General features: G+C 38.2%; 1 protein-coding gene across 1 annotated transcript; it reads left to right on the forward strand.

The window, feature by feature from the left end:
- The first annotated feature begins 7,181 nt into the window (after positions 1–7,181).
- LOC132563376 (tubulin alpha-1 chain-like) lies at positions 7,182–11,544 on the forward strand. The gene is made up of 3 exons (XM_060228140.1): positions 7,182–7,295; positions 8,846–9,068; positions 10,274–11,544. Exons 1-3 carry the CDS (start codon positions 7,293–7,295, stop codon positions 11,401–11,403), a joined length of 1,356 nt encoding a protein of 451 aa, XP_060084123.1. The 5' UTR covers positions 7,182–7,292; the 3' UTR covers positions 11,404–11,544.
- Positions 11,545–15,597: the final 4,053 nt, after the last annotated feature.

Genomic DNA, 15,597 nt, shown 5'->3' on the forward strand with positions numbered 1-15,597 from the left:
CTTCCTCCTGACTTATTTTTTCCAAGTAGTGTGGCATGACAGTAATAGGCTGAATTCAAGTTATACATAAAATATAACAAACATTGGCTTGATAATCAGGCTGTATATTCCACCAGAATTACTCGAAGCATTAATCTTAACCTGAAATATATTTAATTTGGAGGATACATTCATACTAAATGCCTGTATGTTCAATGTTAATTTTTACTAAAGTGTTTTGTCACTTATGCTCGTATAAAAATGGACTCCCCCTATAGTTGGTAGGATAGGTAGAGAAGTCTTTTGATGTGACATTGGGGAAAAAAATCTCGGTAACTTGATTGAAAACTGGTTGAATTGTTTGGTTATTCTCACTCATCCAGTCGAAGCAAAACCTGCTATGGGTTTTTTTTTTAAGCATGATCCATCAATATTTAGGTTTTCATCCTCTTGGAGGGGACTAATTTCTGTAAAAAGTATGTACTTTGTGATGTGAACAGTTTCATGTGATCGGGTCGGAAATAGATATTTAAAATTTAATCCACTTAAATACTCATTATTGAAGTACTTTATGAAGACAGCATATAAAATAGACCCATAACTAATATCTCCAACCGGACGTTCGCCAGGGATAGTGATACATATTTACAAGATACTTTTTCACTTTACACAAAAGGTCAAAAACCTAGACGGAATGATAAAATACTGTTGGTCCTCGACCACGTGAAGGGCAGAATTGTTGCAAGTCCAAATGAATAACATCACAATTTAGTGAAGGGCTATTATCATTACACCAAGTTTCCACTCCCAAGAGATTGGGCATTGTTTGAAGACTGGCCTGACAAAATTGGGTCGAAATGGCCGAAATTATATCGTTCAATACCCGTAATTGCTAACCCTTGCTTACTAGACGTTAGATGAGTGTGCGCGTAATGCACGTGCTTTGTACATCGAGAATTTGTATATACAAAATCATACATCTGCTCTACACTGTCCGCCAAAACACGCAACTTGTCAATGTTCATTACTTCCCGTGCTATGAATACTTCCTCCTCGTCACTCTTTGTGTTCTAGAATGTCCGTTCTCCCTTGTTCACTTTCAGAGAAGGCAAGGTACATGGTACACGCATAAATATATTTCCATTGTAATATTAATTTTAGACACGTTAATATCGCGTTTCTTTCATATAAACATCAGTGATATCATTAACAAATATTAATAGCATTGAATATATGCATTCAGATAATATGAATGTATTCATTGAGTTGAAGAAACACGTTTATTCATTGGTCAATATAATTATCACAGATAATTGGATATCGCGGACACTTTTTCCACTTGCACAGGTCCTTTACCCAAAATCATCTGAGTTCAGTTCTAGTTGGAGTTTTAAATGTGTTTATCGAGAAATTTAAATGTTAAGTGTTTCCGAAGGCAATGCATTACACCTATTGTGAATTAAAAATGTACAATTTATCACGCGTTTACAGTACATGTACTTCACATTACCTCTCTACTATACGATCGCTTTTTTATGAACTTAAGGGGCAAGTTTACCAATGAGGCAGTCGTTACATGATATACTGTTGGGTTACAAGTAAGAGTATTAAAAAAGTTCCTTTAAAAGAAGAATGAAAATGTCTTAACACGTTTTCCAGAAGATTTATAAATACGAGAGATCTTACAGAGAGATTGGCCCTCCATGATCATTTTGGGTTTTTGTCGGTTGAATTCTTTTAGTTTTCTCTTCTTTCCCCTTACTTGTCGTTCATTTCATATCGACGAATAAAGTTTTCAAAATATGCATCTTAAGCACAATTGAAAGAACAAAGGAGAAATTACAAACGGATTAAAAACAGCCTATTACTCTGTGAAATACCAAGCTTTCTCTGTCTTAAAATCTAAATGTTCGCTTGCGGGACATCTGTTTATGAATCATTCCCGAAGTCAAACATTTGTGACAGATGCAGTCAATCTTGAAAGGAATCCATCCATTACCTATTAAGAAGTAACAATGCCAAACTCGGCTCCAAAATCCAAGATGGCCGCATGTCGGCCATTTTGTCATAAAATGACCAGGAAAATATCAGGGCGGTAAGATCTGTCTCTGATATCTCGATAGGATCACTGTCAGATAAAATGTGGAGATAAAGTCATTTTGTGGCCCTCTACCCATAACCATTCCGGATTATTGTCCCTCCGACCCCTCCTATTCTCCATTATAGACTTCAATTTATCTTGCAACTGGCGCTGCTGTTGTTGGAAAATACCTGCCACATATATTTGTGCTGTATTCGGCAGTGACGGAAAACAGCTGTATTTTAGCACGTGCGTTAGTTCGACAGAATTATTTTCTGATTTTACTTGGATATATACATATATAAATATTCACATATTCACTGCTCTGGACAGAAAGACATAAGTGGCCTGTCAGAGGCTTGCCACTTCTTTCTTCACTCTCGCCAGAACACAGCTTATATTTTGAAGACACTGACCATGTATTCGCTCTTGGTGGAGACAAGACGGTGATTTCACCAAAGTTCTCCTATTTTATTTCGAAGGAAATCTCGCACAATCATGTGAGATATACAATATTCTTCATCGGCAAGATATGTCGGAGTTTTCCCCCTTTGTCTTTGAATCCTTTCGGTGTAATCAAATCTCCCCTCGAGTGTCCCAGTGATTAATGAGTTAGTTCCCTTGAAAATACCAACATGCCTATAAATGTATTCCAAGAGAGAGAGAGAGAGGGAGAGAGAGAGAGAGAGGGAGAGGGAGAGAGAGAGAGAGAGAGAGAGAGAGGCGCCAACCGTACAGGAAACAGAATAGGACGATACAAAGAAGTGGCTTTGTCTAATGTTCTATTTTCTTATTTAGGTGAAATTCACAAACACTTTCGCTACTTTCACTACACACAAATGCTTTTAATATCAATGTAATCAAAATATCAACAACAGCTCTGTGGATAATTTTAGAAAGTTTGAACAATACTAAATTAAAACGCCAACACCAGTATTTCGACCGGTATGCGTTTGAACACCTGTATATTAGTTGGAATGTGTTTGAATAGCTGTATAATGCTCGACTGAGTTTAAAAAGAAGTTTACTAGTAGATACATATGTTTTTATAACAGACTACTGGTAGGTATGTGTTTGAATACCCGACTACTGGTAGGTATGTGTTTGAATACCAGACTACTGGTAGGTATGTGTTTGAATACCCGACTACTGGTAGGTATGTGTTTGAATACCAGACTACTGGTAGGTATGTGTTTGAATACCCGACTACTGGTAGGTATGTGTTTGAATACCAGACTACTGGTAGGTATGTGTTTGAATACCAGACTACTGGTAGGTATGTGTTTGAATACCCGACTACTGGTAGGTATGTGTTTGAATACCAGACTACTGGTAGGTATGTGTTTGAATACCAGACTACAGGTAGGTATGTGTTTGAATACCCGACTACTGGTAGGTATGTGTTTGAATACCCGACTACTGGTAGGTATGTGTTCGAATACCCGACTACTGGTAGGTATGTGTTCGAATACCAGACTACTGGTAGGTATGTGTTCGAATACCAGACTACTGGTAGGTATGTGTTGGAATACCAGACTACTGGTAGGTATGTGTTCGAATACCAGACTACTGGTAGGCATGTGTTGGAATACCAGACTACTGGTAGGTATGTGTTTGAATACCAGACTACTGGTAGGTATGTGTTCGAATACCAGACTACTGGTAGGTATGTGTTTGAATACCAGACTACTGGTAGGTATGTGTTTGAATACCCGACTACTGGTAGGTATGTGTTTGAATACCCGACTACTGGTAGGTATGTGTTCGAATACCCGACTACTGGTAGGTATGTGTTTGAATACCCGACTACTGGTAGGTATGTGTTCGAATACCCGACTACTGGTAGGTATGTGTTCGAATACCAGAGTACTGGTAGGTATGTGTTTGAATACCCGACTACTGGTAGGTATGTGTTCGAATACCAGACTACAGGTATGTTTGTGTTCGAATAACAGAGTACTGGTAGGTATGTGTTTGAATACCAGACTACTGGTAGGTATGTGTTATATGTGTGTTTTAATACCAGACTACAGGTATGTTTGTGTTCGAATACCAGAGTACTGGTAGGTATGTGTTATATGTGTGTTGTAATACCAGACTACAGGTAGGTATGTGTTTGAATACCAAACTACTGGTAGGTATGTGTTTGTACACCAGACTACTTGTAAGTATGTGTTTGAATACCAAACTACAGGTAGGTATATGTTCGAATACCAGGCTACAGGTATGAATGTGTTTGAATACCAGACTACAGGTAGGCACGTGTTTAAATACCAGAGTACTGGTAGGTATGTGTTATATGTGTGTTTTAACACCAGACTACAGGTAGGCACGTGTTGAAATACCAGTTTGAATATCAAACTAGTGGTAGGTATGTGTTTGAATGCCAGACTACAGGTAGGTATGTGTTATATATGTGTTTGAATACAAGACTACTGGTAGGTATGTGTTATATATGTGCTTGAATGCCAAACTACTGGTAGGTATGTGTTATATATGTGTTTGAATGCCAGACTACGGGTAGGTATGTGTTTGAATACCAGACTACTGGTAGGTATGTGTTATATATGTGTTTGAATACAAGACTACTGGTAGGTATATGTTTGAATACCAGACTACTGGCAGGTATGTGTTTGAATGCCAGACTACAGGTAGGTATGTGTTTGAATACCAGACTACTGGTAGGTATGTGTTATATATGTGTTTGAATACCCGACTACTGGTAGGTATGTGTTATATATGTGTTTGAATACAAGACTACTGGTAGGTATGTGTTATATATGTGCTTGAATGCCAGACTACTGGTAGGTATGTGTTATATATGTGTTTGAATACAAGACTACAGGTAGGTATGTGTTTGAATACCAAACTACTGGTAGGTATGTGTATGAACACCAGACTACTGGTAGCTTTGTGTATGAAAAGTATTATAATGGAAGGTATGCGTTTAAATACCAGACTTCTTTAAGGTATATGTTTAAAAACCAGACCATTGAAAGGTATGTGTTTGAACACAAGATTACTTGTAGGTATGTGTTTGAACTCTAGACCAAAGTTAGGTATGTTTGAACACCAGATTACTTGTAGGTATGTGTTTGAACACTAGACCAAAGTTAGGTATGTTTGAACACCAGATTACTTGTAGGTATGTGTTTGAACACTAGACCAAAGTTAGGTATGTGTTTGAACACCAGATTACTTGTAGGTATGTGTTTGAACACCAGATTAATTGTAGGTATGTGTTTTAAACACGAGACCAAAGTTAGGTATGTGTTTGAACACCAGATTACTTGTAGGTATGTGTTTGAACACTAGACCTAAGTTAGGTATGTGTTTGAACACCAGACCAAAGTCAGGTATGTTTAAACACCAGATTTCTTGAAGGTATGTGTTTGAACACTAGACCAAAGTTAGGTATGTTTGAACACCAGATTACCTGTAGGTATGTGTTTGAACACTAGACCAAAGTTAGGTACGTTTGAACACGGATTACTTGTAGGTATGTGTTTGAACTCTAGACCAAAGTTAGGTATTTGTTTGAACACTAGACCAAAGTTAGGTATGTGTTTGAACACTAGACCTAAGTCAGGTATGTTTGAACACCAGATTTCTTGAAGGTATGTGTTTTAACACTAGACCAAAGTTAGGTATGTTTGAACACCAAGTTACTTGTAGGTATGTGTTTGAACACCAGATTACTTGTAGGTATGTGTTTGAACACTAGACCAAAGGTAGGTGTGTTTGAACACCAGATTTCTTGAAGGTATGTGTTTGAACACTAGACCTAAGTTAGGTATGTGTTTGAACACTAGACCTAAGTTAGGTATGTGTTTGAACACCAGATTACTTGTAGGTATGTGTTTGAACACTAGACCAAAGTTAGGTATGTTTGAACACCAGATTACTTGTAGGTATGTGTTTTAAACACTAGACCAAAGTTAGGTATGTGTTTGAACACTAGACCTAAGTTAGGTATGTTTGAACACCAGATTACTTGTAGGTATGTGTTTGAACACTAGACCTAAGTTAGGTATGTTTGAACACCAGATTACTTGTAGGTATGTGTTGAACTCTAGACCAAAGATAGGTATTTTTGAACACCAGATTACTTGTAGGTATGTGTTTGAACACTAGACCAAAGTTAGGTATGTTAGAACACCAGATTACTTGTAGGTATGTGTTTGAACACTAGACCAAAGTTAGGTATGATTTTGGATATCAGACTTGACAGAGTCTAAGAATGAAATTTCTACATGAAAGAATTCAGATTTGGTAAGAATTCTTTGACAGAAGAAAAATTGATAGATCCTAAAGGAAAATAACAATTTAGTTAAAACCTGGCAATTTGCTCATTGATTTCCATACAAGCTGGAGTCAGATGTTTCCATTTGGTGAAGCTTTATGTCTGATAACTGATAGAACAGCTGTTTGATAGTTTAAAAAAATGAATAGTTTAGACGTTATGGTCATTCTTAAACATACATTTTTTTTATAGTTAAAGCGTCACAGCAGCAAATAGAATGTGTAAACACAAGTGACTACTTTTTGTTTTCGAGGAAACGTAAATTTTATACTGCTCAGAGACATTCCGGAGTGTATATTTTCTACAAGACTGTCTCCTTTGTAATGAAAGGATTCCCAACACAATCTTTAGATGAATTCATCATTTTGACATATCAATGATCGCTTGATATCACCTCACTGATCTCTGAACTTGCATGTGTGTATGTATTTTTTCCTAGTTAAAACTGCATACTGCTTTTAAGAAAACGGACCCGCCGGCCATCTACCAGAATATTACATTGAATCAGCTCCCGTGTTCTCAGACGATTTTTAAAACTAAATTCTGAAGATCTACGCCGTTAAGTGAAAATAAAATTGATATGAAATGAATCTGAATTTGTGCAATGTGACTAGCAGACTATATGCCACACGTGTGTCTCGCGGCGCATGCTACAAATGACGTGACCGTTGCGGCGAACACGTGCACTGAATCACACAGCACAATCGATGTAAAGCGCATTATGAATGAGGCATCGCATACTGGTTCGGGGCCTGCACGCGGTGAAAGCGGCCCCAAATGATGTACTGACGCGATACTATAAAGCCAGCTGGTTCAACAGACTAGTCACACTCCGCACAGAAAACCTCCTGACTCATCGCCGGTCAATCTGAGGTTTAGCGTGTCTAATTTTTCTTTGTTTCAAATACTCGCCATCTTAATCCAACAAAAATGGTAAGTTAAACTGTTTCTATTTATTTTGCTTGTCATTTTGATATGTTTCCTTAAGTGCTATTTATGAGATTGTGATGTCGGTAAGTTGCCGGCCGGCAAACTAGTTGGATGTCATGTCGGCCATATCTGTGTCTTTAAATTTTAAACCGAACTCTTTGCTGTGGTGAATGTCAGAGACATACAGATGCTAAATATCATTTAATATGAAAAAAACGTGGAAATATTTAAAAAAAAAAAAAAAAAATACTGCTTAGTTATTTGGAGGGGTTGGGCAGGGTTTATGTTGGGAGTGGGGGTAGGGGGGGGGGCTGGGGTTTTTTGGGAGGGTGTGTCTCCAAAACTAAAATTTAAATTTAAACTATTGGCCAAATTCTAAAATACAAATTTAAGTTAATTTTTGCAATGTGAAGTTGGTTTCCTGTTCAGTGAACGTGTATTATAAGGTACATCGTGAGCTACATGGAGTCCGCCCATCCTCTAGGTCACGGCTGGGTGACTCACTATTATTCAGTCTATGTCTACGTGGTATATATATATACATCTACATCTACTACTATTTCACTACCGAACAATACTTAGAGCCACGTGATTTATGGTACAACTATGTGAAACAAAGCAGATTGCGATGATGAACCTACAAACCTTGATGTAGCAGACTCCTCGGGGCTATGAATATGTCTTGTGTAGTCATGTAAAACTTAATAGTGAAATATACTAAATTCTTCAGGATTAAGTCGTGGTATGTAATATTTCTCACGATCTTTATTAGTTCGTGGTTAAATAGGTCTATAATTTAAAACCGTGAGACATGATACATATGCTGCGATCAATTGATGACGTCATCCTACAGCCGCTGTAGCAGCCTGCATATCATTAAAACGGTTCACGCGGCAGATGTGTGCTGTCTGGGCGGGGCCGCCATGTGCTTGGCATAAACTGTTTCGAATTTAGTTGATGTCTTTTTCAATCTTAATAGAATGTAAGTTTAAACATGATAGAATTCTGCTACCAAAATAAATTCGAATTTTCCTCTTCTTCATATACATTCGGTCTAGGCTATGACTAATGTAATATCTGACAGCATCGTACACCCGTTAGATGATCTATATATTGTATGGAGAGTACCTCATTATTTTTCAGGAGAGTTTAAATATTTATCTACATCCGTCCATGTCGATAACCTTAATAGATATCAAAACAAAATTTAGGCTGGAAGATAAAAGCATTATCTTCATTATCCGAATTATTAATAAATAATGATGTCATCCATTATCGAACGATGTGCTGGGTTTGAGTCATCGAGTTTGGAACTTCAGACGAATATCGTCTGTTAATTTGATATTGATAGAATGCTAACTTGCAAATTTCTGGATAAAAAAAAACTATTACAAACTATACACAAATCAAGGTAAAGAAAGTTTTTTTTTTTTTTTATATTTCTGTGTAACTTTTAATTTTAACAATCCGGAAATAAACGATGACATTGTGTGTCTCTGGTGTAGATTCTTTTTCTAGATTGTTGCTACTAAACACCGACCTTTGTGTTACAGAGGGAATGTATCAGCGTCCATGTCGGCCAGGCCGGAGTCCAGATGGGCAATGCCTGCTGGGAATTGTACTGTCTGGAACACGGTATCCAGCCTGATGGCCAGATGCCCTCAGACAAGACTATCGGAGGGGGAGATGACTCCTTCAACACCTTCTTCAGTGAGACTGGAGCTGGCAAGCACGTTCCCAGGGCCGTGTTTGTAGATCTGGAACCCACCGTTGTTGGTAAGTATTCTCGCAACTCTAGTGAAAATTACAGAACTGTCATGCATTGTTTTATTTCGAAAAGATTCTGAAAATTTAATTTTTGCTAGAATTTGTACCTGGGACAGATTGCTGTAAAGTTTTCACTTATAAGTAACCTTTGTCAGCTTTAAAGGTCACAAAGGTCAAACACGTAGGTGAAAGATCACATTTCAAGACTAGTTTGTGTCAAAGGTCAATTTCAACGAAAACTTGTGAAAATAATGTCTTCACAAGGTCATGGTGTTTTGCCAGCAGTGACTAGGATGTGGTTACTTTCAAGTGGTATGCTTTCAAGGTCGATGCTGAAATTGTTAAAAACCTATGAAAATAAGAGTATCGCGTAAAGATATTCTTTGCTACATTTCTGATCTTAATCACACCAAATTGACACATCTTCATACTGGCAAATCTTCATCACATTGACACATCTTCATCATACTGGCAAATCTTCATCACATTGACACATCTTCATCATACTGGCAAACCTGCATTACAGTGACACATCTTCATCATACTGGCAAACCTGCATCACATTGACACATCTTCATCATACTGGCAAATCTTCATCACATTGACACATCTTCATCATACTGGCAAATCTTCATCACATTGACACATCTTCATCATACTGGCAAACCTGCATCACACTGACACATCTTCACATAGACACCATGAACACATTTAGCTACCCATGTGAGCGGTACAGATCCTGTCCTTCTGGACCCTTATCTGTAACCAGTTGTATCGTTGTCTTGTATTCCTAGTCAAATGCGAGGTAGTATTTCAGCATCGAGATCTTCAGAGCCATAATTTACTTCATGGAACATTAGGTACTGCACATTCACTGACGTCATCATCGATGTTACTATTTATACATACAGATCCACGGTAATTTGTAAAACAGATACGTAATCCTAGGATGTTATATGGAATTACTAAATTTACTAGATTTTACGAAACAATAACTTGCTAATAAACATCGTGCACTGCTGACGTCAGAACGCCAGGGTTAATTACGATATTTATTTCCATGCTGACGTCACATGTTAAAGATGCTCCGAATACCATCGATTAAATACTATGATCCAGGCTAGACTGTTGACTTTTAACAATATTATTGATTTATTGAAAGTGTTGTTTAAATAATATTTAGTACTAAATGGCAATTCTTTATTATGTTCCAGATGAAGTACGTACAGGAATCTACCGCCAGCTTTTCCACCCCGAACAACTTGTCACAGGCAAAGAGGATGCTGCTAACAACTACGCAAGAGGTCACTACACTATTGGAAAGGAAATTGTTGACTTGGTTCTTGACCGCATCAGGAAGTTGGCTGACCAGTGTACCGGACTCCAGGGATTCCTCATCTTCCACAGCTTCGGCGGTGGTACCGGATCTGGATTCACCTCCCTCCTCATGGAACGTCTCAGTGTTGACTACGGAAAGAAATCCAAACTGGAATTTTCAATCTATCCAGCTCCCCAGGTCTCCACTGCCGTCGTTGAGCCTTACAACTCCATCCTGACCACCCACACCACCCTTGAGCACTCTGACTGCGCCTTCATGGTCGACAACGAGGCTATCTACGATATCTGCCGCCGTAACTTGGACATCGAGAGACCATCATACACCAACTTGAACCGTCTGATTGGTCAGATTGTCAGCTCAATCACTGCCTCCCTCCGATTTGATGGTGCCCTGAACGTCGACTTGACCGAGTTCCAGACCAACTTGGTGCCATACCCACGTATCCACTTCCCTCTGGCTACATATGCCCCAGTCATCTCTGCCGAGAAGGCCTACCATGAGCAGCTCTCAGTTGCTGAGATCACCAATGCCTGCTTCGAGCCTGCCAACCAACTCGTGAAATGCGATCCCCGTCACGGCAAATACATGGCCTGTTGCATGTTGTACAGAGGTGATGTTGTGCCCAAGGATGTCAACGCTGCCATCGCTACCATCAAGACCAAGAGGACCATCCAGTTCGTCGACTGGTGTCCCACTGGTTTCAAGGTCGGCATCAACTACCAGCCACCCACCGTTGTTCCAGGAGGTGATCTGGCCAAGGTCCAGCGTGCCGTGTGCATGTTGAGCAACACCACCGCCATCGCTGAGGCCTGGGCTCGTCTTGACCACAAGTTCGATCTGATGTACGCCAAGCGTGCTTTCGTCCACTGGTACGTCGGAGAGGGTATGGAAGAGGGAGAATTCTCTGAGGCTCGTGAGGATTTGGCTGCTCTGGAGAAGGACTACGAAGAGGTCGGAGTCGACTCCCTCGATGAAAATGTCGAGGAAGACGGCGAGGAATATTAAAAAATAACTTTGGTAAAACAAAAACAAAAAAAAAACAATCAGTGCTTCCGCAAACAGGTTTCTAGACAATTTTGTCGATCCAAACATGAAATGACCAACTGTTCAAAATGACCAAACAATCAATACAGAACGTGCAATACATCTACGGCTTTCGCCTTCTTATTTATACAATGTCTCCATGCGCAAATGTCTGTCGTTTAGTAATTTGCTTTTGGAAATGTGCTATTTTTAGACTGGTCGGAAAAAAGGCAGGCTGCCATTTTTAATTTGAGCAATTATTTTGATGTTCGACTATTAATTTTGAAAAAAAAACAAGTTTATTCTTGGTCACGAGTTCGTTTAGTTTTGAAATTTAAAAAAAAACAATGGTTAAATGGCGGCCATTTTGAATTTTGATTGTAAAAGTTTGTCATCGCTATTACCGGTGGAAAACTGAGAAATCTTGCTAATGTAATTCTCGGTGGTAGTTGGTTTCCGTTCGGTCCACTATTGTCTTGACCAGTAATAAATAGATTACAAAATGGCGGGCGGGTTGCTATATTATGAATGACAATTGTATTTCTGTATATCCAAGGAAATTTGTGATAGAACTTTCCCTATAATTTGCCTCACATTTTGTCGGCACTGGATAAATCTTCATAAAAATTGAAAATTGAAAACAGGATAAGGTAACTTTGTATGTGTGTTTACCGAGTTTAACGCCCCATGAACAGTCGGGGTGATTTTGAGTCGTCTCCTTATAGTTACCTTGCGGAACAACATAGGGAGGCCCGTTGCATGCCGCTCAGAACAATTAGGGCAAAGTGTCTTGCCTAATGACACAGCGTCAACACAGTCGAGGCGGTTAACCACCTTCCCAAGAAACACAAACCGCCACGGGTAGGTAGTGTCGAACAACACACCTCGGATCTTTACCTGATGAAGCCTTGAAGCGAGATGAAAGGGCCAAGATATTTTCATCGAGTATGGTTGATAAATCGAACTGAACTGAATGGCAATTTTGCTCATCTCGTTCGACACAATGGTGTACATACTCTTTCATGTTAATTTTTCTGATGAAAAGTAAGGTAGTGCATAGTTTAAGTCATAGTAACGTCACACTTCCCATTAACACTGAAATTGTTAAGAATGTGGTACATGTTTTCAATTTTTTTTTTATATCAGGTCTTGGTGACGCGAATCTTGTTTCGCTTGAAAGAAAAAAAAATCTTATTTATCCTGCAGACAACAGTCAGGTACCGTGGGAACCCGTCATGGTTGACTTCATTTACACCTGTAGAAAACTGCCAAATTTACACCTGTAGAAAACTGCCAAATCATCCATCTGTTCAATCTTACACAATCGTCTACACGAAATAATCAATTAAAACAGTATAAAATTTCTTAAGTTTTGCTTCATGAAATTAAAGCGTTGTGCATGAGTGATCGGTGATAGTTTGAAGACCTAATATTAGAGTAGTGTTGACAAGTTGTATGTACATATTATTGTTTGGAAGGTTTGTCGTTAAGTACTCTATAATGAAATTTGGTTGAATTTTTGGCAGTTATAATTCTATTCTGCTTTTTTTTTGTTTACATCAAAACATACTTAACTTAAGTTGTCTACAAGATTGCTTTCACGAAGTGACCACAAAAGTGAAAACCATGCAGAAGTTTAGAATAAATTGGTATCGTTGTAAACAAAATACTTCAGTACAATATCGTTAGAATTCGATATGATATAGAAAACTGCTGTATCAGCCGAAATTGTACCCCGTAACCCTTATCAACAAAGGAAATACAACACTGAGGCGGTTTCAAAACCTCCTCCCCGAGTCATTGTCGCATTTTATGAATATTCATGAGTTAGAGGTCATGCTCGTGAGAACAGAAGTAATGTCCTCGGTAAGTGTATTGTAGTGTTTGGGACGCTTTATGGCTGACAGTCATATTGATTCTCGAATGAAGGAGAAATAGAGGACAATTCTAGAGGTATGGGTTTACATGGTGATACATGCTGGATTATGTGGCGTTTAAAAGGTCAGTGAGGGACTATTTGGTCTATCAAATGAATGCATTATTTTCAATTCAGCTGATCATAAAGGGGTCAAATTAAAAAAAAATTCAGTTGAGGTAATTCATTTGATTTACCTAGAGACAAGGAATCTCGGCCCATAGATCCCTTGTACGATTCCAGACAAAGATGGAAAAAAGTCTTGATCAATATTCATGGTGATATGGATAAAATCTTTGTAAAAGTTTCAAAAGACATTTTCTGATAAACCAACATATTTATAATGGCGATATTTGGCTTATAATTTCCTAGGATGTAGCCCGACCAAGTAAACAGAAAGAAATGATAGGCAAGTTCACAGAGGTCAATATATAGCGCATAGCGTAACTTCACAGTAGAGAATGTAACTATCGAGTAAGTTATGCAACTAAACAGTAAATGATATCATGAGGTAGATCTCAACACTGTAACTACAGAGAAAGATAATTTAATCAGTGTAATATATTGCTCGGTCCTTGTTCAGTTCGTACATACAAAAGGTCTCGGCCGCGATACCACAGAATGGTGCTTAAACATCTGTAAAATAGTAGGTCCAGGAGTTCTCTTTCTTGAACTGCTGACCATGTTGAAACATTTCCAGCATTTTACACATTATTTATTAATTGTAAGCCACTTTTATCGTACCTGACAATTTGTATGAGTTTCCATTTCAAACGAGACACAGTATGAAATGAGTCTACGATAACTTCATTTTAGAGAAGAAAGTTGAAATAAATAAACAATTGGTTCGCAGAACTTTATTTTAAATGTTGAGCGGGGCAAACGTTCTATGGCACCTACCGCAACTCGTGCAATGACGTCATTACATATTAGGTGTACCAGAGTCCGTATCAATGGGTTGACAAGGGAATGACTCGCATCCTGCACGAAGAAAATGTATAACAGATATTGGGTATACATGTACTTGGGGATTTTCTCAGAAAGTCACCCAGAGAATCTGTATAACAGTGAGTAAGGAACGACATCACAACTGACAATTGACACTTCTTGTGGAACAATGTAGGGGAGTTTTCAAATGCACGAGGTATGAAAAAGGGTTGGAAACAAGGCTTAATAATTAAAAACAAGAAAAGAAAAAAACCCTATGAAAACACCTATGTTTAGCATGGTTTCCAGCTGGTCGTATCGAAACTATTCCTTGCTCCAAACAACTGGGCGAAAGCAAAGTTTAAGTCTGGTGAAAAACCACAGTAAGATAAAGACCAGTTGTTAATTAAGGATATGTAAGGATCAGCCAGAAGAGAATATTGAAGTGATGTAAATTTTAACAACGCAATCACGAAACAATAGAAATAGCTACGATGGATAATTGAGCCTGGGTCAAGCTACTTATAAAGCTTAGTCAGGTGCCCGTTTATTTTGTGACGTGTTTTGAAATCGAGCGAATATTGTAATTAATATATAAATAGACTGTCCCAATGATTTAACATGTCTTTCTTGTATTTCCACGTTATAAACTACATATCAAGTTAACGGGATGTTAGTAGCACTTCTGAGGAGTCATACTTATTTTAATGTTTTGCGCATAGATTTTATGAACAGCAAAAGCAAACAAGCAAGCAAATAAACAAATAAACAAACAAAAGAACAAGCAAGCAAGCAAAGAAACGCTTTTTATAACAAGTGACAAACAGAATAATGTTGCCTGATTTGTGTATCACTGATTATGATTTGGTGTACGCTGTTGGAATACATAAAACTAATCGTGCCGTGTTTACAGAACCATCTTAAATCGGACATGTCATGAAGAATACTTCTTATTAATTCGTTATCTGACCCCGGCACAAGTTTTCTTGTTTAGTTCATAACCACATATATCTACTTCAGAGTATTATTATCTAACTTGCCTTCTTAGCAGGAGCTGGTATGGTGTGGCTTGCATCGGTGCTCACTGATCAAGGGGAAGTAACTCTTGTTCAATTATTGAACTCAATCGCAACATGTACTAAAAGGATAAAGAAACGCAGGGTGAACTTTAAACCAGAAATTAAGTATGAAATTGGGCTTCATTTAAAACGAAATTTTGTATACTTACAGATAAATTGAAGCTTAAAAAGTTCCAAAGTCTGTATTTTGCATCTGACAATTGGTTTAGAGGTACTAACGATTAAATTGAATGGACCCATAGGATTTTGAAATTT

Source organism: Ylistrum balloti, unplaced genomic scaffold (assembly GCF_031769215.1).
Source record: "Ylistrum balloti isolate Yb309-2 unplaced genomic scaffold, AGI_CSIRO_Ybal_v1 Utg371700, whole genome shotgun sequence".
In the NCBI taxonomy this organism is placed as follows: domain Eukaryota; kingdom Metazoa; phylum Mollusca; class Bivalvia; order Pectinida; family Pectinidae; genus Ylistrum; species Ylistrum balloti.

What these genes read in the sequence shown, in the direction of transcription:
- LOC132563376 (XM_060228140.1), top strand. An exon ending in TCTGGAACCCACCGTTGTTG is followed by an intron (nt 9,069 to 10,273) that starts GTAAGTATTCTC and finishes ATTATGTTCCAG; the next exon opens with ATGAAGTACGTACAGGAATC.